This window comes from Meleagris gallopavo, chromosome 23 (assembly GCF_905368555.1).
Source record: "Meleagris gallopavo chromosome 23, MGAL_WU_HG_1.1, whole genome shotgun sequence".
Taxonomy (NCBI): Eukaryota; Metazoa; Chordata; class Aves; order Galliformes; family Phasianidae; genus Meleagris; species Meleagris gallopavo.
The window spans coordinates 1,838,024-1,864,601 of record NC_139426.1 but is presented as its reverse complement, the minus strand read 5'-3'; the positions used below and the strand labels follow the sequence as shown (position 1 = coordinate 1,864,601).

Below are 26,578 nucleotides of genomic sequence, written 5' to 3'. Positions count from 1 at the left end.
ACGCGGCGCCGGGGGAGCGGAGGGACCGCGAGCCGCAGCCGCTGGAGGCGGTCAGCCCGCGTGGATGCGCTGCGGTGGGTGTGCATGGCTGCTCCACCTGCTCGGCTCATTTTCAGAGCGACCACATCCCAGGAGCGGCCTCGGCAATCAGTAAAGACAAGCGTGACCTCTTAAGTTTCCTGTGAGCGGAACCGGCTTGAGTCAAAAAATAGCGGCTAATTGGTACCTTCGTATCGACTGTGAGTGCAGTGCGTGTGAACCTTTGTCACCAGGGCCAGCTTTCTGCTCTCACGTGCGCGTGGGAGAAGCTATCGGCAGTCCCTGTGAAGGTGCCGAGTTCCCCAGACAAGCTCCTCTCCCCCGATTCCCATTGCACCCACTGGGAGTCAATGGATCCACCCCCACTTTGAGCTCCAGGAGGCGTACAGAGGCGCTCCCTGATGCCCAGATTCCGTAGGCACAGCTGTGGGTGATAACCTGTGAGAAGTGAGCACGACTGAATTGAAATCCTACTGAAATCCCAAACTGAGAGGCGTTTTGGTGAAGTTCTGTAGCACCAACTGGGCACCAGAGTGCTGCTGGAGGGCTGGACGCTGCGTGGCTCCATGCTGCTCTTCAGGCGGTCGGTTCTTCCTCCCGAACGTTTCCAAGGTGACAGCAGCTCCTCTATGGAGGTTTCTGGCTGTTTGGCAGCAAGACATGCCAATAATGGAATCTTATTTTTTTTTTTCAGCGTGGCTCAGATTATGTAAAATGATTTCTCCGTCTCTGCTCTACAACACAGAGCAATGTCTGAGTGTAAATCACAGAATCACAGAATCACAGAATCACAGAATTGTAGGGGTTGGAAGGGACCTCTAGAGATCATCGAGACCAACCCCCCTGCCAAAGCAGGTTCCCTACACCAGGTCGCACAGGTAGGCGTCCAGGCGAGACTTGAATATCTCCAGAGAAGGAGACTCCACAACCTCCCTGGGCAGCCTGTTCCAGTGCTCCGTCACCCTCACCGTGAAGAAGTTCTTACGCACATTCGTGCGAAACTTCCTATGCTGCAGCTTATGTCCGTTTCCCCTCGTCCTGTCTCCACGTACCACTGAAAAGAGACTGGCCTCACCACTATGGCCGCCACACCTCAGATATTTATAAACCTGGATCAGGTCCCCTCTCAGTCTTCTTTTCTCAAGGCTAAACAGACCCAGTTTACTTAGCCTTTCTTCATAGGGGAGATGCTCCAGGCCCTTCACCATCTTTGTGGCCCTCCGCTGGACTCTTTCCAAGAGATCCCTGTCTTTTTTGTACTGGGGAGCCCAGAACTGGACACAGTACTCCAGATGAGGCCTTACCAGGGCAGAGTAGAGGGGGAGGATCACCTCCCTCGACCTGCTGGACACGCTCTTTTTAATGCACCCCAGAATGCCATTGGCCTTTTTGGCCACGAGGGCACACTGCTGGCTCATGGCCAACCTGTCGTCCACCAGGACGCCCAGGTCCCTCTCTGCAGAGCTCCTCTCCAGCAGCTCATCCCCCAGCCTGTATTGGTGCATTGGTGTATTGGTGTATTGGTGTATTGGTAAATATCAGCAGAACATCGATGGAAGCCTTACTGAGGGCAACTGCAATGCTGTGCTTGTCCAGTCCTTAAATACTGGCCGTGCATCTCAGAGCTGGGGCTGTGGGACATCCATACAGTGCGAGGAATCACTTCTGTGCAACCTCTGAAAAAAGCTAAATATTCCCACCATATGATTGCTACGGATATTTCCAAATCTCATTTATAAAAATAGGCATATGTGTGTAATTTATGTTTCCAGAGACATTTGGCGACGTTGCCACAACAGTCTTTCACGAGCTGTTTACGTGGAATCGTGGGAGAATTCAGCTAATGATCTGTGGGGTGCATTTGTTGCCTGTGAAACTTCGGTGTGGCGATGTGGGCTCTTGGCATTGCTGGCAGCACAGCCAGCCACCCCTCAGCACGTGGTGGGAAGGAGGCAGCGGCTGTGGCTGCAGCTGAGCCATCGTGAGGTCTCTGATCCACCTGAGGTCAGAAGGCAGAAGCGCTCCCAGAAAAGCTGTGCCTGCAGCCATAGGGATGGAGGAATGTTGGCAAGTCAACGGAGTGACAAAAGGCTTAAGGAAAAACGGCTGCTGGGGCCATCTTTGTGAGACCATTTGACAGTTCTAAGCCAGAAGCTAAAGGAAAGCTTCAATTATTTTCAAGAGGATTAGATGAGAGAGATTGAGGGAGCTTATTTGTTTTGTTTTGATGCTTAATAGCAATTTTAATAGTTTTTTAATCTCCCTCTTGAACAATTTTAATCTGTCATTGATTCTAAAGGGTTTGGGATATTCTGCTAGAATTGTAGGAAATCAAATATACGTATCATTATTATTTTATCCTCTCTTTTTCCTTTGGCTAATAGGAATTACTCCTGTTGAGTGGGGGTGTACATCCATACATTTTTCTATAACAGACTATTTTGCTGAAATTTTTATTTGAATGCAGAATCAACTGAAAACAGCCCAGTGACCACGCATTGGTCTTCTGTGTAACAGAGCTGATGTAATCATGGCCCACTGCATCGAACATAGTTTGCCTGTTTGAGAGAAGTTACACATTTATTTTAGGATTTTGTGCAAACGGATCTTAGAACATCTCTGTTTCTGAAGCACAGACATGCAGTGGTAGCTAAATCAGTCCTATGAAAATAACCCAGGATTTTGTTAAACCACTGTGCTGCTGGGAGATTGGCCGTGTTGGTTGCTCTTATCCATCCCAGCCTCAGCACAAGGCCAGCTCACTCAAAATGATTCCAGCAATGCACGTTCCTGGTCAAATGAATGGATGTAATCAGAACCTTGCTAATACACCTGGATTATCAGAAATTGTCCAAAAAAAAATTATTGCAGTCCTGAAGGCAAACACATTCCCATCACAATGCTACTGAGGGTTTTGTGAGCAGTCACTTTGCTGCCAGAAGCAGAGTCTTCTTCATGGACTCCAAGTCAATGGGCCCTGGAAGAGCAGTTGAGGAGGAACACAGCAGCGATTCTTTTAGAGGCCCAGCATTTTATTTTCACTTGTTGCAATGATCAAACTCCTAGCAGTGTCTTTCCCTTTAGAGCCTACACTGTTGTGCTTTTCCTATAGGCTCACACAGATACGTACCGTACCAAGTCGTTCTACATGTCCACAAGTCTACATGTCCATTTTGCATTTTAACAGATATATTCTGAAGACATAGAAATGCATGTTCATTTTTTACTGGTAGGTTTGATGACAGCTGTCTAGCCAGAGAAAAGCAGCACCAAGGAATTCTCAGAGTAGGTACACAGCTCACTGAATGTCAGCCTGAGGAGTCGGAGAAAATGTCAACTGAAAATATCCTGAAAGGTGTAAATCTGCTCTGCTTCACAGAGAGACAAAATCTCTGTTCTGTATCTCATCCTGTAGTTTCCATTACTGATCTTTTGGTTTCCCTCCTCCAACAAACCAGTTTTCACCCAGCAGTCTGGTTGTTAGAGCTGACAGGTAGGTCTTGTCCTCCTCGTATGTTGGGGGCAGGTGTGACCTTAATGTGGTGTGCAAAGAAAAGATCTCAAATAAAACCCCACCTCATTCTTACACATTTCTGACGCGTGTGTGCTGTGTACATCTGCACACAACATGGAGATGATGTGCACAGCTGTTCCTCCCAGTCACCTCTGTTGTTGCCCTCAACGAGTGGTCCCTTTGCTGCCATTTAGATTGATGGCATTCGTTGGTAAGAAAAAGCTGACCATACAGAAGGGTAAACCAAACGCTTTACCCTGGCGGGCATCCTTTCATTTGGTTAAAGGATCCACGCGTTCCTTTTTGCTTTACAATACAATTTCTTTAAAATATCTCCTACACAGTGTTTCCTTTGTGGGTTGGTTTTAAAATTGCCGTTCTGGACTGAACAACAGCAAAAAGCAGAGGAGGAGGAGAGAAGAAAAGAGCGAAGATGGAGGAGAAAGTCGCGTCCGACCTTCGGGCTGAACCTGCAGCCCCCGGCAGCGCGGCCGGTGCCGCCCGGTCCCGAAAAGCGGCCGGGTTGGGCCGCACAGCGGTGTCAGCTGCCGCCCGCTGACCTCAGGCGTTCGCTCCGGAGCGCCGAAAGCGCTGAGGCAGAAGTTCGCGCAGCCCGGGCTCCGCCGTTTTCGGCGTCGCACCTCCGGTCGGGGACAGCTTTTAAAGAGCGCAGAGGTCGCGGCTTCCCCCGTGCCGGGCGCAGCTCCCACCCGCAATCCGCGCTGCTCCGCGGGGAAAGGGCCGGAGCTGCGGCTCAGCGCGGCCGGGGGCGGCCCTACCGCAACCTCCGTCCCGCAACCTCCATCCCGCGTGCAGCCCGAGCTCCTCGTTCTCCTCTCGGCGACGATTTGCACGGGACATGCCCGCAGGCTCGGCAGCACTTCTAGTTCTCTTTCTCCCGCGCTGGGTGGGATGGAGCTGTAATTGCAGGGGCTATTTTCGGCAGCCCGCTGAGCGGCCGGGCGGAGGAGGAGCGCGGCGCTGCTGAGCCGATCCCGCTGCCCCCATCCGGATCTCCCGGCGGGACGGAACCGGCAGGGCGGCCCCGGTCCGGGCGGCACCGAGCGAGGCACGGGAGCGCAGCGGAGCGGGGCGACGAGACGGCGAGGGCTGTCAACGCTGCCCGGCGGCGATACGGCGCTGAAACTGAGCCTCAACTTGCCGCAGGAAGGATGGCAACACCGGCGGAGCTTCGGAGCTGCCCAAGGAGCCGGGGAGCCTCGGTTTTGTGCGCCGCGATCTAATACGTGGGAGTAAAATGGAATTTCTCACCTGGGTTTTTCCTGCCTTGGTCCTACTGTGCACCCAGCAGCACAGGTGCATCAGGTAAGGCAGTCCCTTCCCATTCCCTCCTTTGCTGCCCCGGGGCTGCGGCGAGCAGCGGGAACGGGGCGGCACGGACGGGAGGACCCGGGGCGGCCGAGCAGCGGTTTGTTGGGTTAACCGCGGGGCGTGCTTCGAACAGGACGCTTGGGGAAGAGTTCTGCTGGCGGCACTCGCTCTAAATTACGGGCAATCCTTTTGGCGACAGCTCCGCGCCGCACGGTGCAGCCCCGACCGCCCCAGCAGCCGTTCGGAGCGCGGCGCGCACAGCGGGGCTGCGGCCGGGACGGCGGTCAGCGCTCCTGCGGGCTCCAGGGGAAGGGATGGGGCTGGTGAGCATCTCAGGAAAAGTTTGAGGAACGCCGTTTTTTTAAATAATAAATTGCAAAGCTGAATGTTTGCGATTCGCAGTCGCAGTCAGTCAGAAGGTGTTAGCTAGGCAACCAGCTATGTTCTCTATATATTCTCTGATCTGGAGGCTGGATTTGGAAAAAGCTTGCCGGATTATGCAATGAAAGCAGAGGGGGAGTTAAAAAGGACTTGCTGCATGCAAAAACATGCCTACATCACCCAGAGCACGCGTGGCTGTGATATTTAAGGGGTCTTCCCACTTCTGTATTATAGATATTGTTAATAACTTCAGAGTGGTGTACGAACTAACGGTGCAGTCATGGCCTTTGGGATTAATTAGCGAGATCTTATCATTCTCCATTGGGAAGGAAAAGGACCTCACATCAGACGAAGTGTCAGCTGCCCTTGTCCAGGACTGACACAGTGGTGCATTCCATGACCTTGGCTATGCCCCGACACCTCCGTGCCCTGCAGCCAGCAGTGTGACACCGAAGGCAGAGAAGATTTGCTTATGACCAAAAGCACTGAGATCTTGCCCGTCATTTCAGTGATCCCAAACTATCTGAACTCAGACAAAGACTGAGGATTTCGGTTGAAAAGTAGTGTTTGGATATTTAAAAAAAAAAGAAGCAACCAGTCTTCTCAGCTTCTGTCTTCATGATCTGTTTCCCGGCACAGTAACTGCCAGGATATGTGCAACCTGTAATTTTTTAGATAAATGATGCTGGGTTAATTGCCTGTTTCTTGGTTTTCTTCCTCCAGTTCCACAGTGATGTTGTTTGTTAGCAATATACAGACTCATGGCACAGAGCACAGGAAGGCAAAGTCTAGCTTTCGAATTTCGAGCTGTTCAGTTTGCAGTAGTTTTCCAAATATGCCCAAGTGTAAGACATTCAATATTCAAAGAAAGCTGCTCTGTTTAGTACAGCAGTTTTCTGATGATTCAGGGTTTAGCACGGCTATGGCAGAACCTTCTTTAATCCTATAGCAAGTCAGTAATCTTGCTTGCAAGTGTCCTTTTGATGAGTTTATTACATGGAATTAAAACAGATTTTTACCTTTGCATCACTAAAATTACTCACACACAGGTGGCTTTTGATGCATGAAATAATAATTCTTGGAGGAGCCCAAGCAGCACATTAACTTTCTTATTTTTCTTTATTGGAGTCCTGGCATACGATTTATTATTTTCACAGGGTTTTACAGGGAGCAGAGCCTTACTGATACCGTGGTTTTATAATAACGGGCTGAACTATCAAAAGATACATTTTTATTGCTCTGATTTTGTTGTCTAAATGTGATTTGATTCATGGCTCTGGTGACAGAGGACGTCCAAAGGCATGGAATTCCCTGTGCGACGTGCAGCTGCACAGTGCCAGCTGTGAGCTCCAGTGTGCAAAGGAAGAGGAATTTCAGAGAACTCTGAACTTGGTGGCACCACATGAGATGTTCCCAAAGGCAGAGCTACCTGTTAAGAGGATGCTGAGGTTTGGCAGAGGAGAGGGGAATGCACACAGCCTGCTTCCTGTGTTTGAGTACCCCGTGAGAGTGCTTAACAGAGCTGCATTTGGAGCAATTCTCTGTCGTGTGCTGTTTGAATGAGCCTGATTCAACCTCAGTCAGCACATTCTCCCTGTGCCAGTGCTGTCTGCAGGTGAACGTTTTGGGAAAAGATTCTGGGTCTGCTTGAGATGTGATAAGTGGCAAGAAATTTGGCATTTCTATGATTGCTGGCTCTTTGGGGAAAGACTGTTTTATCAGTTTGCTATGCTTTGGATGCTGCAATAATAGAAGCCTCATAATGAATCTCTAATTAAAAACAGATGTGTCTTTCATATTTAGGATCCTACAATATTAAATGGCTTTTATATGTTTGCATACAGTTGTTCTCCTGCAGTGTAACCTCCTCAGTCTTTTACTTCTAGTCATGGAAATGGAGGAGCTTTAACACGTGAATGTATGCAGAGCAGTCTATTTTCTGTCGCTTAAAACTCAGAGAGTTTTAGCGCTTTGATGGAGCTTTGATGTTCAGAAGGTTGCCGTGAATTAAGCCTAATGCTTTTTCAATTACATTTCAAAATACAGAACATATTTACAGCGAGCCTCACTTAGAGTCAGGAATGGCAGATGGGAAGGATACACACAGTGCCCTGGATAATCCTGGAGCTTGACAGAAGCCAGATTGTTCACTGACCTTGCTGGATATTCCTTGTCTTTTTCTCAAGAAAGAAGTTTTCTTGAGTCAGGGTGACATCAGGGCCATATGCCCCAAAAGATTATCTCACAGAAAAGGAAATATACTCCACCCCAGTCCTTACTATCAGTCAAACTGGTATTCCCATCTTTCAAATCATAAGATTGGTATAGCGACTGTGCCACTGTCCCAAATGGAATCAGTCAGGCTAGCAGACTTAAAGAAGCAGTGGGAGATGCAAAAAGTGATTTTCCTCATCCCACTGCAATATGTCTTTGCCACAAGGTTAGAGCACTCTCCCTACAAGTGTGATCTGAAATGAGTATCTTGTTGGCCACAAACAGAGATGCTGCTGAGCTTTCTGCACTGCTGCTAGAGCTACTGGCACTGTTGTGCAAAAATAGTATTACTAATGTCATATCTTACTGAGCCATTGTAATGCACTTACTCGCACAGAATATATAGGTTGCCTTTTTCCTTTGTTCACTTTACATACCAGATTTTTTCTAGTAAAGTTGATAGATATCTAGCAACCATTTTCAAGCAGTGTTCCAGAAGGCAGTGAAGATAGGCTAATATCTCACTTGCCTGAAGCCTCTAACAAGACACGCTGTCCAAGTTGATTGATGTTTCTCCAGATCAGTCCAGATGAATAGAATATCTCAATCCCATAGCAGCTGGGAGAAAGATGTCAGCTTGAAAAGGAAGGATTCTAGTATATATGTATTTTGATTCCAAACATAGAATACTTAGCTCTAAAGGAGATGAGTTTCTCTGCTCTATCGCTTGAGATCTGTTGTTTAGAGCTGCTTTCCCAACCTGTGACAAGGACAATTTTGTTAGGCAAAGGAGAACTTTGCAGTATTTCCAGGTCTACCAGTAGTGATTTCCTCTCCCCTTTGCCTACTATATAGGGAACTAATTTTTTAAATAGTTTAAACAGCAGTAATCTGTTTTCTGCTGTTAACAACCAGCTCTGTGGAACTTCTCACAGTGCTGAAATTTGTACGGATGAAAATATATTCTCTGCTTGAAATGAGATGTGTCTAAAGAGTTGAGATAACAAACCATCTCCCTCAGCTTCAGATCTGAGAATGACTTCCCGAGGCCTTTAGTACACATGAGAATGCTGTTCAGTCACCTGGGATCCCTCTCTGCCCTGGTGCAATGTAAAGATAAGCCTTTTGATGAGCTGCTACATCCCTTGGATTTTACAAGCCAACAGCTTACTTTTACAAATTCCTTTTCTTACTAAAACAAGTTTGACAGCAGCCTACATTAGGAAGGAAATTTGCTAATTCCACTATTAGTGGTTTCCTTTCTTTTAATCTCTACTGCTTACGTTACAAAAAGTTAATCCCTTCCAATGAATATTTTCTACGCCGGTCTTTCTTCTTCAGGTAAAAACACGAACAATATTTAAGGCCATATATAATCCCCACTGCTTATGAAGGATGAATGAAATTCTCCCACCATCCTTCATGTCACTTTAAAGCACTGGATCTGGGTGCAGTGTAACACTTCTGTGACTCCCACTGGTTTAAGTGCATATAGCTCTACTAACTTCAACAGATTTGTTACACTGATCTGACCTTAAGGCTTTATTAATAATAGAAACCAGATTCTTTTTAATTGTGTCATGGATATTTAAGTAAAACTCCCTCTAGATAGTAATCTGCTTAAAACACTGCAAGCTGTGGCCCACAGTTTTTTAACCCAACTCTGTCATTTTAACTTCTTTTAGCTTTCTGACTCTCCAAAATGCCATTACAAGAGAATACTGACACAGGGTAATTGCTGCACACTGTAAATGCTTTTTGAATAAAAAAAGATGAGGCTCCTGGCAGTCCTTATACTGCTATTACTTCCCTCATAGCAAGTGACTGAGCATAAATCTGGGGGTACCCGTGTACCTCATGTGAAAAGAAGCATTTATGTGGTTGGTGAGATGCGATACAGAACAAAAGAAACATTACCACATCTATTATAAATCTTCAAAGCCTTTGTTTAAATTTTATTCCAAATTATATGGCTCTGAGTCTGCCAAGATCCTTACTCAGAAGAGCTAGAAGTAATGGCACGTGCAGAGCTGAACTGGCATATTTTGGAGAGAAAAACCATGTGCTTTATTTGGGTCAATGTCACATGAACACTCTAAGAAAATTATGTAAGTACCAAGGCAGAACATATTTATGGTATATTACTCTGCAGTCTTTCGTTGATGTTTAACAAGCTTCTCCTCTGTTACTAGTCACAGAGATCTCTCAAATGCCGTATTTACTGCTGGCCTCAGGTGGAGCTGCTCAATCAGTGCTCAGACAGCTCTGATACAGTACCTGCACTCAGATAGATGCCTCTCCCAAACCACTGGCAATTCTTTGCAAATCGTTGTGGCAGACGTTGTCACAGTCCTCCATTTATCTATTCCTTCTGTGTCAATCACAGCGCTGGCAAGAGGGATTATGTGAGCAGGCACAGATCTGCTGCAAATGAAGCCTGCCAGCTCAGTTTCGAAGAGAATTTGAGCTTGCCTTGTTTGTAAGAGATTATGGAATATCTACAGTGTTACTTGAGACTGCAGGGATGCCACTTCCAATGGTTCACTATTTTCTGTTCACTTTAAAAATTCCTTTTAGTCCATATATGTACATCACACAGGTCTCTGCACACCTTCTACTTAGCATTGCTTCTTCAGTATCTGAGGGCTTTTCACAGCATCAAAGATGTTCAATCCAAATTCCAGCTCAGTAATTTTTACACTTTTTCGCATCGCATTTGAAAAGATCCATCCTTCCTCGATCCTCACTTTCTCCACTCAATCCAGCTACCCAGATAGCTGCATTTCATGCAGTACACAAAGTATCCTGGTTTTCCTTATGCTTCCCTTGCATTTCTAAAACTCTTTTCTTCAAGAAAAAAATACTTTTGAAAGTAACTACTTTTATTGCAGACAGAAGCTGCAGGATTTCCTGGAATACGTTTTGATTTAAACAGAAAAATCTGAAATGGTCTTCTACCCTAAACAATATTGTTCTTCTGAAGTACCACTCATACTTACTGGTCTGACTGTCGGTGGTCAGGGAGTAAAAGAGGACAATGTCTCCATTTGCTGTTATTTTCATGTTTGTAAATGTGGACAGGTTTTAAAAGCTTCCAATTCTCTTTACCTAGAGCTATGACTGACATTGGAGATTACATAGGCTCCAACATCGAAATATCCTGGCTACCCAACCTGGATGATTTGATGAAAGGCTACGCACGTAATTTCAGGCCTGGGATTGGAGGTGAGAAATTGAGAGTTATAAATTGAGAGTATATAATCTTACGATTATTTTACCCTCTGATGTTTATCTGGACTTCATCCTCTGATTCAAAAGTTGTATTAATCTTATATTTGGGTTCTGAAAACAGTAGCAAACAATGTGTTTATTTTGCCATTTGAAACACAAATTAGCACTGCAGCCTTCTTGCTGCTACAGTTCTTAAACCACTGATATCTAAATGGAAGTCATTTTGGATCACACTGTGGCAATAATTTCTGTTTGCGTGAAGACACAGTGTCATATCTGAAACGAGATGTCATGTTTTCTGGAAGAGATCACATAAGTTTCAGTAGTTTTGACTGTATTTCATTTCCTTTATCACTGATACTTCTGTGAACTCACTCTATGAAAAAGTTAACAGCCTTTGGTCATCTACATACTCATCTTGCTATGATGTAAATCATGTCATTTAAACATTTTTTCTCAGGTCCTCCTGTTAATGTTGCTCTTGCAATTGAAGTAGCCAGCATTGACCACATCTCAGAAGTGAACATGGTACGTTGTGAGTTGCACTTAGTTGTGAATGTCTGTAGTGCAGTGACAGCAAGTGCAGAAGGTGAAATAGAGACAGGTGATCCTTTATGTGTCTGGAGTGGAAAGACTGTCAGAAGATATCACAAAGAACAAACTTTGTATCTTAAGACACAGGCAGATTCTGTTTGGGCAGAAGTTGGCAATGAAAATACTCTGGATATGTGTAAGTCACTGAGATCTGCACCACTAACAGCCTGATTTTAAGCCTTAGCTCCAACTGCTGTTCACATTCCCTTTCACCACACATACCTCCTTTGAAAAGCTGAGGGGAGCATTGGCTGTGAGATGTGCCTCCTTCCCACATGAAGACCTTTCAGTAAAGCAATGGAGTGTAACAACTTGGAAATCTCACAACCAATCATTGTATGAATTAATTGCATTCCTGAAACACAATAGATTGAATTTGAAATCCAGAACTTTCCCTCCATCCTTTCCCATTACTACTGATATAAAACTTCACCTGTTTTGTTTTTTTTTTAGTTTTGCTTTAAAAATCCTCTAAAAACAAAGGCAGTGCCTCAAGAGATAAACGAACAGGTTTCCCCAGTATAACAGATGCAATTCCCATGACATGGAAGTGTAGCACTGACTCTGAGTAATTCTTTGATACCTTGGGACCACCCAAGGTAAAAGCACATAACAAATTAAAATGCACGGACAGTTCTATGGCAAAGGATAAAAATACCTTTGTGCACAGGGGACATTTCTAAACTAATTCAGTTATTTTTGACCAAGTCCTGAGGCATTATCATCTTTGTTTAGTGTCGCTTGCTAACTGGGATTTCTCTTGTCACAGGAATACACCATGACAGTATTTCTGCACCAGAGCTGGCGCGATGACCGCCTGTCCTACAACCACACCAATGAAACGCTGGGGCTGGACAGCCGCTTTGTGGACAAGCTCTGGTTGCCAGATACTTTCATAGTAAACGCCAAGTCTGCCTGGTTCCATGACGTGACTGTGGAAAACAAACTGATCAGGCTCCAGCCAGATGGAGTCATCTTATACAGCATAAGGTAAGCAGGACGGGGGGCGAGTGTCCTCTGCCATGTGTTCGCCTGCTGAACAGACTATAAAAGTAATAACTTTTTTTTTTTCCCTGGAAAATTTCCTAAAATAATTATTAATTTAAATCAAAGAAAGTATTTTTCACTTTGGAAGAGCGCTTTTCCTGAACTCAGTAACTATTATAATTCTAAAAATGGATATGTGTACACTTCTATGTTCAAAGCCATCCTGAAGGAAGAAATGAACTCAGGGACAATGGAAGGGAGCAGACTTGACTCAGAAAAGTCTTTTTTGTCATCAGAAGTCATTGAAGCATCTGATTTTTCTTCACTTCCCAGCCCCAAACTTCTGTGTTTCACATATACTTAGCAAAGACAGTTGCTGCAAGTCTTTTGAAAATAGTTTGTTGTATTAGTAATGTTTTCAACGTTTTCCATTTAGTCTCTGAATTCCGAGGAAAAAGCAAGTGCACAGCTCTGTCTGCATGCCACTAACTGGTGTTCATTTTGCTTTGGACAGGATTACCTCAACGGTGGCATGTGACATGGACCTCTCCAAGTACCCAATGGATGAGCAGGAATGCATGTTGGACTTGGAGAGCTGTAAGGGCTGAGTACAGCATCTCATCTAACCTGTATTTTGCTTAAAGCCTGCATGTATGGTTCTTAGCTTAGGGAACTTACTGGAGTGATTCTGCTTTAATCAGTGAAATGTAATGGGTAAAAAGGGTACAAACACACATCCCTTACTCTATGTGCCAGGTGATGGACTTTTTTACACTCGTTCAGCTCCAGTTTAAAGATGTGGGATTTAATTCAGTGAAGCTGAACAACCTGCAGTCCTGCTGAAAACAAATGTCCAGAACTTTGTGTTTTATGTAAAGCCTAGTGGCATTGTGACAGTCTTTTCACTAGCATTACTGAGGTTTCCATCAAGCCCAGCAAGACGTAAAGAAGCCCACGGGCAAAATTTGGTGTGCTATTTTTCCTTTGTGAAAAATGACCAAAAAAAAAAAAAAAAGCACAGGAAAAAGAAAGAATTCCCTATTTTTAATGTATGTGATTGTGCCTAACCTTTGCATAGCCATCTGTTACACAAAAATCAATCAGAATATTTCAGAGACTGGCTTAAATTCATTTGTGCTCAAAAAGGTGAGTGAAGAATGAATGCATATTTTGGAATCTAGAGGAGCTCAGGGCTCTAGATACGAGTAGTGGTTTCTAAGCAGAAGCATTGCCCTATTGATTTAAGATTCTGTTTTTCATTTTTTAGCCCTGACTTTGTTTTCTAGGCAATTAACCACAATACCATTTTATCCTGTCAAAAATAGCAATCTACAGTTTTACTTATGTAATCACCAAATGTAGAGGCAGCAGACACTGAACCAGCAATCAGTTCTTTCCTTCTGCAGGGAATTTTGGTGGTGGTTGAGGTTTTTTTTTAATTGAATTTGAGGATTTTGATGTCAGTGCAACAAAAAAGTAAAAAGCAAGATTCTTTAAAGAAACAAAGTGGTTTTGTAGCAAAACACCAGCAAAAATTGATTTCCTATGGATTTGCATGTTACATAAATTCATTCATGCATCTCCCATCCACCTCTCCCATCCCTGGTACCCTGTGCCTCTCTTCCAGCTGGCACCCATGCCAAACTACAGCAATTAATAGCCTGATAAACATGGTGACTGTGAAGCTAGCTACTTCATTTGAGGATGGACATGGGTCTGTGCTAAGCTGCTGTTCCCTAACTGGAGCAGGTAGCCTAGTTTGAGCACTACAACAGCAGTTATTCTGCTCTTGTGAGCAGGCACATGGACATTTCTCATGACACTGAAGTGCACTGTGCCATACCACATATTGTTAGTCAGTGCAAATCAACTCGGATTATTCTCCCTGTAGGAAAGCTACCCCTGATGGGATCCTGGAAACATTGATGTTGCCAGGATAGTGAATTATCCAGACTGAATCACAGCATGTTTGCAATGGGACCAATGAAAATCAGTGTAGCAGAGGAATTACAGCACTTCCACAATGAGCCCTCTAGGTTCTTAATTTCTTCCCCAAGCTTTGCATTTAATCTGCTTTCTTTTGGCAGATGGTTACTCTTCAGAGGACATTGTCTACCACTGGTCAGAAAACCAGGATGAGATCCATGGGCTGGATAAGCTGCAGCTTGCTCAATTCACAATTACTAATTACCAGTTTACAACAGAACTGATGAACTTCAAATCTGGTAACAGGATCTGTCTTCAATTCAGGGACAGTATCTGCTATTCTTTTCATACAGAAAAATCTATTTCCATAATAGAGAATCCCTCCTCCTCAGTAACTAATTTAAACAATCTGTCAGGAATTTTCTGTAGTTCATGTTTGCAAAAAATGGTAACCTTTTGCTTTCAGGTGGTCACTATAGCATATATATAGCAAGCTCTATATGCTTGAGAAAATACTGCATGGAATAGTCAGACAGTGCTTGATAAGGTATAACAAAATTTTCCTGACATAATTTGCAACTTTGGGTAAGGAAAATTTCCATTAGACCTAATGTTATGAGGCTTATGACATACAGTCAAATCATTCTAATTCCACCCAGTAGAAGTCAGTGGTGTGTATGTATATCACTGGCTTTATTGCAATGTTTGTAAAAGATTGGAGTCATTTTTTTCCTGCTGATTTTTCATCCTCTTTCATGTATTCAGATCCTCATTTATGCTGCACATCTCCTCTAAGCTCTTTTTTGAGTTTGAAATTAACTTGGCCTTTTAAAAAATCTAAATTTAGTATCTGGAGGACTTTCTACAGCAGATGATAAGACAGTACACATTTTGAAGCAATACTGTTATTTGAGAAGACTCATGATTTTATTTTCAGATCTGGCATTGATATGACCTGAGACAAATCATTTGACCTATTCTTAGCTAACTGTGCTGATGAGAACTGCATAAACCCTCATGCAGAGTTTATGAGGACTAATCAAAAAAGATTCATAAAAGCTTTTTGTGATCCCTGGCCAAAAGAATTTTGTTTAAGAACGTAAATCTGCATCTCTTTTGCATATCAGTTGAACTGCAGCTCACAGTGTCGGAATCTTTCTTTGCCTCCACTTTTTGTCAGCAGGTCAGTTTCCCAGGCTGAGTCTCCACTTCCACCTTCGACGAAATCGAGGTGTTTACATCATTCAGTCCTACGTCCCTTCCATCTTACTAGTGGCCATGTCCTGGGTGTCCTTCTGGATCAGTCAGTCAGCTGTGCCTGCCAGGGTGTCATTAGGTAAGACAGACAGCATGGGGATCTAACAGGAAAGGGTATGTTGATGGTGTAACTATGCTCTCTAACGTATGGTTTTCCATTCAGATGCATTTATGAATACTGTGTTTAAGTTTGTGGAAGAGAGTGTCCTTTAAAATATTTCCTGCCTGCTTTAATTTCTGTCATGCTATCAAAACAGTTACCTCAATAAAGAACACAGACACCTAAAGGTAAGGCAGTCATATAAAAGAACTGATCTGGAGAAACTGAGACCGTGACAAAAAGATGCTCCTTGAGCTTGTTAGTCTGCTTGCCTGAGTAAGGGCCGCAAGTCCAGACCCAAAAGTTTTTGAGTGTAAGTCTTCTGGTTTTTATCCAGAACCAGAAGAAAACCAAAGATAAGATGTTCAAAGCTGCCTTAGTCATACAAATGTACAGTCCTTACAAACTCTTTAAATCCCATTTGGAAAATCAGAAACCATACTATTAAGGGTCTTCTGCTGTGAAAAGTGTTCCTCAGTTTCAGATTGGTAAATGTGCTCATTAAGGTGTGTCATGAAACCTAAAGGAGCTTTCTCATACCACGCTGCAGGCATAACTACTGTTCTTACAATGACTACACTGATGGTCAGTGCCCGCTCTTCGCTTCCACGAGCATCTGCCATCAAGGCACTTGATGTTTACTTCTGGATATGCTATGTGTTTGTCTTCGCTGCACTGGTAGAATATGCTTTTGCACATTTCAATGCTGACTACATGAAAAAGCAGAAGAACAAGATCAAAGCGAGAAGGCAGAGTGGAGAGGTCAGTAAGCCAAGTAGTGTGAAAAGATCTGCAAAAGCAATGGCTCTGCATTGCAAAGTTTTCTCCTTATGGAAGTAAATTTTTTTTATAGAAATGCTATTATAGAACAGCCCGGGTTGGAATGGACCTTGAAAGGCCATCAGGTCCAGCTTTTAATAGGAAAACAAAGCCTAGATTACATTATCTAACACCCTTTCCAATTCTCTGATTCTTTTGTCATGTTATTATAGCAAACAATTGAATGTAATTGTCAATGCACGGTTAGCACTGCACTGACTGCAACATATCCTTGCATGATTGGTTGCTGTATTTAAGATGGGAAATAGAGAATAAAGGAGAACAAATAAGAAGGGATGCAAAGTCTGTCTCAAGACTTGTACTTCAAAAATATATTTAGAGCTCAGATGTGGTAGCACAGAAGCTTTCAGAGGTCTTTCTGCCAAAGCAAATGATAAATACCATTTATCACTCTCATATATTTCACCATGTCAGTACCACGGATAGTTTGGATGAAGTATAAATTGCTATAAATTGCTGTTATATATTTTCCTCTTTCCTTTGCAGATAAACGTGAAGAATGCCATTGTTCTGTTCTCCCTCTCCATAGCTGGTGTGAACCAGGAACTGGCCATTTCCAACAGGCACCACCGAATCCCCAGAAGTCTGCCTGGATCATATGGCACAATAGAAATAGAGACTGGAGAGACTAAACAGCAGCAAGAGATGAAACTGGACAAAAAGAGCGGTCTGAAATCCCTCTTTAAGCCCATTGATGCTGACACCATCGATATATATGCCAGAGCAGTGTTCCCAGCAGCCTTTGCAGCAGTCAATGTTATATACTGGGTTGCCTACACAATGTAAAAAGCCCAGAACTTTGTGAAGAGCTCAGCATTGAACAGTACCTACACACTAAACAGTCCTTGCTGAAACTGTGCTGTACCATCTCTTCTCAAAACATTTTCCAATGACCTTGAGACATTTCTGGTCAAGAAACTCCTGCAATCAATTCCTACTAAAGCAGCAAGAAAAACAGTTTGTTACCAATCTGATTTGACATATTAAGAACTGTACTCTGCTCAACATCCCAGCTCCTTTTGTTTCCTCTCTTACCATGAGAAAACATTTCATATGTACATAACTGCAGAAGTTTAAATCTTGAACTACCATGTTTTGTCTCCACCTGAAGCGTTGGTAAGTAATGAAGGTTTAGCCTCTCACACTCAGAGCATTTCATTTTTCATAGTGGAACAGCTAATTCCCAGCTTCCACACAAGTGATTTTCTGTGGAATGGTCTAACTTCAATGCAAGTGGCAAAGTTGGCAATTTTAATCACAAAAATCCCATGATAAAAGTAAAAATAGAAGTGAGTGGGGGTTTATTGAATTTTCCTTTGTCTTAGATAAAGTATTGAAAACATTTCAGTGCTCTTAGTCACAGCATGAAATAAAATACACTACATAGAGTTCTACTGAATTGTTAATAATGAAAGCATTACATTTCAGATCTAAGCTAATGAAAGATTTAACACTCAAGCATAGCAACCTTCGGTACTTCAGTGTGCCCCAAAGCAAGCAAAAGTGATTCAGAAACAGGGAAAGCTCAGCCTTTCTGCATTGGATCACTAACAATTTCAGAGGTGCTTGGTAATGAAGAAACTCAAACTCCATTTTCAGAAAGGATTTTAGAATTTCTTCTATTAGTTTCAGTGACAGTCTGCCCTACGTGCCTCTGAAAATCTCCTTTTTGCATCTGGCACTAAATAGCTGAGTGAAGTTCAAAGATGTCATCAATGGCTTTAAGTCATTGATCCATCCAGCTTTGGATATTTTTGCAGTTTTTATTCAGTGGCTGACATAATGTTAGGCTTCTTCACTTCCTTTATTTGACAGTGAAATGTATGAGAACTCAGACACACTCCTTAATTCAATACTGGATTCTCTCACCTACTCATACAAATAACACTTTGTTCTGTGAGTAACTCCAGGGATCCGGGCAAATGAAGGCAGTATTCACAACAAATACAAGTTTCATAATTAATCTCTATCAAAAAAGAACAGTAAATAGATTGGGATATAGATTAAAACAACAGACGTATTTAAGACACTTTTTTGGATTTTTTTTTCTTCTTTTTTGGGGGGATTCTGGTGCCTTGAAAGAGAAAGGTTGTCCCAAACCTAGAGAAAGAAGATGCAACAGAAAATATTACATGACAGAGGGAGGGAATGAGAGAGGCTAAGGAGATGGCTGAAAGCTCTGGAAGGGAGCATGGGGAGGTGCAAGATGAAACAGGACACAAGCTGTAAATGAGAGAAGAGCTTGGAAGATGGGCATGGCTGATGAGTGACAGATGGAATTGCAATGAGGAGGAAGCAAGCATTGGCTCACATATCCCTCCCACCTTACCTACCTGTGACACACGGCTCAATTTCATATGACCAGAACTGAAAGAGCATTCTAACACAAATTTATAACTTCAAAAGAGATTTGCTCAATATCACTGAGGCAAGAGAATGCACTGAAGAAAAATTAATGATACTGAACTATAATATGAACTATGATCCATCATAAGTCAGGCTGAGGATCACGTGGATGATTTCTGTTCTAATGGAAACACTTCCTGCCAGCCATGTGCTGGAAGGTGCAAACCATCATCCAGCTATATTTTTTCCAGAAAGTTCTTATCAGTCTGGCCCTGGACTGAGGCACCTGGATTTTGCACTAAGCTCTTGCCACTGACGTGGGGATGAGCCTTCCTGGAGTCATTTCATTGCATCATCTGCAAAATGGGTATAATTATACTCATTTCTTTACTAAGTCTTTGAGATCTACAGAAACAAATTCCTTTTGAGAAACACAGAAACTGTCAGGCTCCAACTAGGTGTGTGCACTCAAACAGTGCTTGTGTGCTGCTATTTACCATAGTTCCTGAGTCTTACACACTGAATTAAACATTCAATTTCATCTTACTCAGAAAGCTAATAAAATTGTGCATCTCTCATTATACGTGAAGGTAATCAGGGCTCCTTTCTGAATCCAGCCAGCTTCTCTAGCTATTATCATTGCCTTTCAGGGTAAGTAACTACAGCTAAAAGGGAAATGGCTGACTAGATACCGCAGAGAAAATAGTGGTAGCAAGTTCTTATGGAATGTAAACCATAAAGTAATCCATGATTTTGGGATTAAAGCTATTACAGAACAGGAAAAAAGAGTGACCTGGTCCCTGTAGTGTACAGCGGCTGGTTATTTAGGGTAATTAGTGAGAAAGTGGCTGCAGACATTCTAAAGGCAACGTCTAATCTAATTACTTCAGCAGTAATAGTTTGTAGTTGTGCACCTGACACAACTCCTTACCCTGAAGTCAACTGAGGTAATCACAGGGGGTTATTGGACAAAATTAGCTGCTTCTCCACCTGGGTGCCAGTCACCGGCTGCACACCCTGCTGGCTTCTTCAAAAGGTTTATTCAATGCATTTTTCTGTATTTGACTGCAGATCTTCAAGGTGCACAGCTATTTGTGAGTGATAAGGCAAAGGGTGGCTATGGTCTTCCTCTCAAAAAAATCCACAAACCTAACAACAAAAACCACCAAAACCACAACCCAGGGCAAAACAAAACAAAGAAATAACACCAAAACTGAAGCCAGAATGCTAGGCAGTCACAATGCTGTAGACATAAGCATAAAAAAAGGGGGGGGGAGGAAAACTCAGAATATTTCAGGAAGTCAGAATGTGAGACTACACGTGGCAGTTGTGTCCACTCCAGGAATGAGGTGACTCAGAGGGGAGAACAGGTGTTCCTGCTGCTGCACTTGCAGAGCAGCACAAGACAGAACACCTCCATTGTGAAGTTATAGTTTATGAAATATATTTCCAAAGCCAGAAATAAAGCAGATGCCATTCAGATTCTTTTACAGGAGGGACTTTAGTACAGGAGTATTGTGTAATTATTGGAATTTTGAATAAAACTGAAGCTTCTGTACATTTGAGATCGTTGCAAGTTTTTGGGTCTTTTTCCCATTTGAAAACCATTATACATTATTAATATCTGAGGACAACGCCCTAATCAAGTCTATTTTTATGGCACACTTAATAAACAGAAGTAAGCTCAATCTGATGTCACTGGAAGGCTAACAAGCTTTGGATGGGTTGTACTAATATCAGGAAGGAAATATATATATATATATATGAGAGATGTACCTGGAAGAATTTATATTCCTTTCATCAAATTAGAGTACTCAATGTGAAGTGTTAATAAAGCATAGTTTGTATAGAAGTTGTAGCTCCTATAAAACGGACAAAGTCGACATTCCAGCTATTGAACCGAAAGATAAAAGACATTATAAGGAAAATCAAAATAACCTCAGGGATTTCATCCCATAATGAAGTCTTGCCTTTTCAGCACCCAGGGGCTCATAAAATTCTCATTTGGCTTTGACAACAGAAGAGAAAGGACCATTCTGTACTCACGAGTGCTTTCTGTGGGGCTCTTATGCAGACTGCTGGATTTATGTTAAAAAATAGCTGTTGCTACCTAAAGAGGTTGAAAAGAAACAGAAGGCACAAGACGAAGAGCAAGACGCTGCATCATTAGTTTGAAAGACATGCTTGCAGTGACAGCACTATTAAAAGGTTAATATACAGATAAGCATGTCTTGTTTCTGGGCAAGAAGGAAGCATTTATTCAAGTTAAAGCTCTCACATCAGTTCTTAACAGGGTTTCTAATCCAACAGATAATGTAGCGAAACCAATTTAACTCAATGAGGCTTCTGCTGTTGGTACAACAAAGCACTTAATACGAACACTCTCATTTTAAATATTCAGTCATTAACCTAAGAAAGCACTTCACATTAAGAGGAAAACAGCACCCTGTGCATATGTGCCTGTGCAGCAGAACAGATAACAAAAGATTATTGAAAGTTTCTTAGGATATTTATTAAAAAAACCCACACATCTGATCTCCCCCTGTGCTCTCTTGATTGTAAGGCTCAAAACACTTGCAAATGTTGAAAGCTTGTTTGATGTTATAGTAACACTGTGTGCACTGTGTTACAAACATACACACTTAGCTCTTCCTAATGAAGACTGAACAATTTTGGCAATGGACATGTCTATTTGGAAAAATTTGGCAGCTGAAATGCAAGCCATTGCCTCTTTCTGCTTTTATAGCTCATGTCTTAAATGAAATGACTTTGAAGACCTAAGCTCATCATTACATAATGCACTAAGGACCTGTCCTCTCCTTAAACAAGCTTTATGTCATGGCTATTCTTTTTACTAAGTCATGCACAGTAAAAACAAATCTGAGAAGACAGCAAAGTGCACTCTGTCAGAAAATATAGCACCAACAGAACTAATCAGATGTTACTGGAGTTCCCTGTTCAGCAAAATGGTGGTCCAAAGAAAGAGCTCCAAACATTCCTGATCTCTCAGGTATCTAAAAACCTGTGGTCGTTGCAGATGTAGGACCAACCAACGCACAGCAGTGACTAATCCTATTGAAGCAAAGACTTCTCTGCCCACAGGTCCAGCCTCCATCTTTTGGTACAAAGCCTGTCATGAATCTCCTACATATCTTCACCTTTTCCTGAGATGAAAAGAGTACTGGAATGACCTTTGTTAGCATAAATATCATAAAGTCCTCCATTTTCATGCACTGGGTAACTAGATGGGGTGAAGAGGACTTTTTTCTTTACAGTATAATAAATAATTGGCCAGCTGGGAACAGACATGGCTAGAAGCTGCAAATAAATACATAGTCCACTGGGTTATTCCAGTATTAGAATTACCACAGTCCTCTAAGATTAAATAAAGATTGAATGATGGAATACAGAGTAATCTGTAAAACATCTGGCACGATACTCCATCAGGCTATTCTTCCTTTGTTGCTGTTTCTTTCAGAGTTAGACAAACACACAAGATCTATTTCTGTACATCCTACCATATTTTTTAGATACCTACGTAGGATTTCCCAGCCCTTATCTTTCCAGGTTATATGTACAACTAATACACATACACACATATGAGCTTGAATATTTGGAAGCCAGAAGGATTCTTCATATAATTTGTACATTATATCACATATCATATTTTGAAAGTGAACTTCTCCTTTATAGAGAAAGAACATTTAACAAGTCAGCTACGAGTATTTTTAGATTGCCTCTAATGGTGTTTCTGGGCACTCTTAGTAGACACTATCAGGACGTGGAATACAGCGCATTTGGAGTAATCACCTTTCATTCAAACTGAATAGTGGCTGGGCCAACAATGAGAATTCAGAAAAGCTTAATTAGTCTGGTCCAAGAAAAGCAATAAAAATATGACTCTTGAAGAACCAAGGTGAAAATTAGATCCCCAGGGTTTGTTTTTTGATTTAACTTTTTTTTTTTTTTTTTTTACCATTTTCTTCCATCCTCTGAATCAACAGTTCCAAGTCTTCAGTGGCAGAAACACTCATTTCCTTTCTTCTACAGTTTCTTTCACTATCACCCTCCAGAATAGGAATTGGTTTCTAAAGGATTAGGATCAGGGTACGCAGCGAGAAAAAAGATTTACAGTATACTGTCTGCTGGTGCTCACACACAAAAGGAAAACAAGTTAAAAATATGTTTCCACAGAGACAGGCTGCTGAAATATCTTGGAAAAATAAATACAGAAGCATACAGGTTTGGTTTAGTTTATTTTAAATGCATGTAGCATGGTCTACCCATAGAATCCTCTTTGAAACTCCAGGCTAATGTGGTGTCAAGAAAAGCGAGTTAGCTTCTGGGTGCTTCCATTTTGCATGAAAGAGACAAGTAAGGAGGTACTGTCTTAAAGCAGCCCTGAAATATTATTCATTTTGTCTATTTTAAGAGGCTAGAAAGCTACCAACAAGTGAGGAAATCAATAAAGAACAACCACAGTGATTTCTGGTGTTAAGCAGGATATATGCCTCCTTCCAATTTATGTTAAAATATATTGGTGTTTTCCCTAATGTTTTTTTAACCCAAATTCAGGGCTATTTAGCCCATACTTGCCCCTTTTGGATCCAATGATTCCACTGCCAACAGCAAATATAGCCAGGCTGTTTCTTTGGAAGAAGAGAGTCAGTAGGCTGAAGGCAGCCTGCTGTCTGTCTGCAGGCGCAGCTGCTTTGATTTGCTAAAGAAGAAATTCTGTGGAGGTGCATTTTCATTCCTGAGTGACACAGAACTGATTACTCACACTTCAAGTCTGTGTGAAGATAGCAGCTTTCCGTCCTCTTGTATCTGTTGTTTTGTTCATAGCCTCAAACCATCAGTTCTAATCCCTACTAAATCCCTAAAAGCTCGGAAAGTTGGCGGTCCTAAAATATCTGAATATTTGAGTCACTAGTTCAAGTAAAAACGGGACAGCAATCTTCTCCTTATATTAAGGTAAAAGTAGTACCAAACGGTACCTTTTTCCCCCCAGAAATGATCCTTAAGAACTATTTGTCATAACGGTGTCTTAATTCAAACATTTGAGAGGGTGAAGGGTTGGATTTTTTTGCTTTTTTTCTTTTTTTTGTCAACCTTGTAAGGCATACACAAAGACTTTGTGCCTAAAAAAACTGATTTCACCAAGGAAAAGAAAGAAAAGCCCGCAGGTCCTGCAACTCCATCCTCAGACCTAAAAACCACTGTATCTTTCTGTTCGAATTTGTTAGAAGAACACTGGAGAGCACAGCTCCGCACCGCTCAGCTGCGTCTGGCTGAGCGCTGCCTGGGAGCGTTCCGCCACCTGCTGGAAGCACGCAGAAGTTGTGCGTGTTCCTGTCGGAAATACCGGTGCGATGAGTAAAAGGAATGGGAATTAAACACAGGACCCGCCGCTCCGGATGTCCTGAACGAACCTGAGCCCGACACGCCTCATTAAAAAGCCTGCAAATTAAGGAGGCCCTCCTCCCTCATAATTAATCCTAGGCACGCTCAGCTAAATTAACAGCAACGGAGCACAAAGTGCCAAAGCAGCGAATGGAACCTTTCAATGCCGGGCGCTGCTTTCTCTCTCGTTAGCCGCTCAACTCAGCCTCCCGCCCTTCCCTCAGGCGGTCGCCCGCCCTTCTCCTCACTCCCCTCGCTGTTCCCTCACGCTCGGAGCCGCGGCTGCCCGCCGTGCCCCGTGAGGGCGCCCAGGAGGCTCGTAGCCCTCCCAGCGCTGTGTCGCTCGCACTCATTGCTTCTCACCGGTCTGAGCCCGCCTCCTGACAAGCGCTGCCGCAGCTCGTAGAGCGGAGGTGGCACAGAGGCACAGTGGCCAAGGGGAGCTGGATGGGACGACTCCACCGTGAAGAGATCGCCACCTACTGCCTCCTTCGCGCCACACCTGTCACCTCAGCGCCAGGGAGGGGTACGCCCGCCGCTTGCTTCTTTGATTGGCTGCAGGTGTTCGGCTCCCGCTTCTATCCTGGCTTTGATTGGTCGGAAAGCCACTACTCTCCCAGGTAACGGTTCCTGGCCTACGATTGGCGGTAGGTAGAAGGTAGCCTTTTGGGGATTGGCTCCAGGTGAGCCGAAGCTCGCTATTGGCTGACAGGTAAAGCGGGAGGCATCCTATTGGCTGTGGGGGTTAGTCCTCTTAGTCCGCCATGTTCGGCGCGGTGGCGCCGTTGCCACTGGAGCCGGCGGGTGGGGGGGGCGGCGGCGGGGCGTCTGAGGGGAGCGCGGGGCGAGCTTTGCCGCGCCCCGCTCCGTGAGGCAGCGACTGCCGCCGCGCTCCGGGAGCTGCGAGCCGAATGGGAGGCGAGGCGCGAAAGTTGGCTCCGAACTTCCTGACGGGACTTTAAACAACTTCAGGCCGCGGCGGGGCAAGCCGGGTCCCGGTGGGGCGGGGCGGGCCGCGCCCGGGGGCCTGTAGGGTGCGGGGAGCAACGGGACGACAGGAGGCGGCCGGCAGAGCCCGCCTGGTTCGGCCCGACGGAGCGGGGCTGTGTGGTAAACAGGTGGGGGTGAGTGGGCGGGGGAGGGGAGGAGCGTGCGGGAGCTCGGGGCGAACGGGCTGAAGTGGCGGAGAAAACTTATTGAGGCTGTTCGAGCTTTTCTTCATGCTTTTATCGGGTGAATTGGAAGCGAAGGTGAACCGAAAGCCGTTCTGTGTGTGCGCTGCCTCCTGTCAGAACGGCGTGCGGAGCAGCGGGCTGGGGGAAAATAAATAGCCTCAGATCGGCGTGAGCGCCGAGCGCGGCGTGTTTCACATCGTCCCGTTGTGTGCGGGGCTGCCGCTGTGCGGACCGTGCCGTCTGCCAGAGCTGCGCGATCACCTGCGGAGCTCCGGGACTGGGAGCTTCGTGTGCTGAAAGACCTCAGCCGGTGTGCTGAACGCGGACCATGCCCAGCAGGATGGGCTCGAAAGGCAATTTGAACAAAGACATCATCAGGGTAAAGGCGCACTACAGTGGGTGAGTCTGGGTGTTTTCTATCTGTCTGACTTTCTATCTTTCTAACTTTGACTCCTGTCTGCGATCTGGTCTGGTAACAGAATAACCACGGTGTCCTGTAGTTTATGTCTGGTAATCTAAAATAGAGTTGTTAAAATACTATCCAGATTCCTGCAGTGTACTGGTTGGAGGAAGGAGCTGATAGTTTGGCCTTGAGTTGGGGAAAGCGTGCGTGAGTGGTGTAAAGTTACTGTAGTTATTTAGATAAATATGAAAAGTTAATCTTAATTGCTTCTGATGCTAACAGTGGAGTCAGGTGAACCTGTGCAAGCTGCTTGAGGATCCATTTGTACTAAATTAAACACCTGAAGATTAAGCAAAAGTGTTTTCCTGCTGTGGATAAACACCACAAGTAAACCTCTTGCATGTTATCTGTTAGTCTGCCTTTTATTTTTGATATCTACTTCCCCTTCTTTCCCCTCCCAGCAGTTTGAGTAATGCAGTGAGATGTTAACACACAGCTGCTTCCGTTATCTCTGCAGTGCTTATTTTGGCAGCTCTGATTTGAGACAATAAATCAAGTCATGGTCCTTATGGCTTCAGTCACTTGTTGACAGAGTCAGGAAGCCTTACTTAGTGCTTCAGCATGAAATTTGTTTTTTCAGACAGATTTAACCTAATTGATTTACTGCCACAACGAGGACCTTGTGAGTTAACGTTACTTTGATTTGCCTTGTTTTTCTCTAAAGCCAAAGTTTTAAGTCATTTGAGGAGTTAAATGTTTGGTTGAAGTAAATCTTCAGACTTGAAGTGTTTAGCTTGAAATTACTGGCATGTGATAGCAGTAGCCTCAGTAATCTT

At 43.7% G+C, this 26,578-nt stretch overlaps 2 protein-coding genes across 3 annotated transcripts in view; both read left to right on the top strand.

The window, feature by feature from the left end:
- Nucleotides 1–4,238: 4,238 nt before the first annotated feature.
- On the top strand, nucleotides 4,239–20,319 carry GABRD (gamma-aminobutyric acid type A receptor subunit delta). Of its 2 annotated transcripts, XR_014887909.1 has the most exons (10): nucleotides 4,239–4,879; nucleotides 10,593–10,705; nucleotides 11,172–11,239; nucleotides 12,075–12,295; nucleotides 12,807–12,889; nucleotides 14,380–14,517; nucleotides 15,402–15,554; nucleotides 16,126–16,337; nucleotides 16,902–17,531; nucleotides 18,498–20,319. XR_014887909.1 is itself a non-coding variant. In XM_085242509.1 (9 exons), exons 1-9 carry the CDS (start codon nucleotides 4,812–4,814, stop codon nucleotides 17,199–17,201), a joined length of 1,356 nt encoding a protein of 451 aa, XP_085098635.1. In that variant the 5' UTR covers nucleotides 4,239–4,811; the 3' UTR covers nucleotides 17,202–20,319. The 2 variants fall into 2 exon arrangements, 1 of the variants encoding a protein (XP_085098635.1); XM_085242509.1 differs by having other exon boundaries at nucleotides 16,902–20,319.
- A 4,477-nt stretch (nucleotides 20,320–24,796) lies between these two features.
- PRKCZ (protein kinase C zeta) overlaps nucleotides 24,797–26,578 on the top strand; it is a 40,895-nt gene continuing 39,113 nt past the window's right edge. Inside the window, exon 1 of the mRNA XM_085242211.1 lies at nucleotides 24,797–25,738. Within this exon, the coding sequence (XP_085098337.1) occupies nucleotides 25,668–25,738 (71 nt within the window). The 5' untranslated portion in view covers nucleotides 24,797–25,667. The remainder of the gene's footprint in view (nucleotides 25,739–26,578) is intronic.

Bases quoted from the DNA above. Each gene is read 5' to 3' on its own strand.
- GABRD (XM_085242509.1), top strand. From the start codon at position 4,812: ATGGAATTTCTCACCTGGGTTTTTCCTGCCTTGGTCCTACTGTGCACC. The intron at 10,706-11,171 runs GTGAGAAATTGA...ATTTTTTCTCAG, and splicing joins TTTCAGGCCTGGGATTGGAG to GTCCTCCTGTTAATGTTGCT. The intron at 11,240-12,074 runs GTACGTTGTGAG...CTCTTGTCACAG, and splicing joins ACATCTCAGAAGTGAACATG to GAATACACCATGACAGTATT.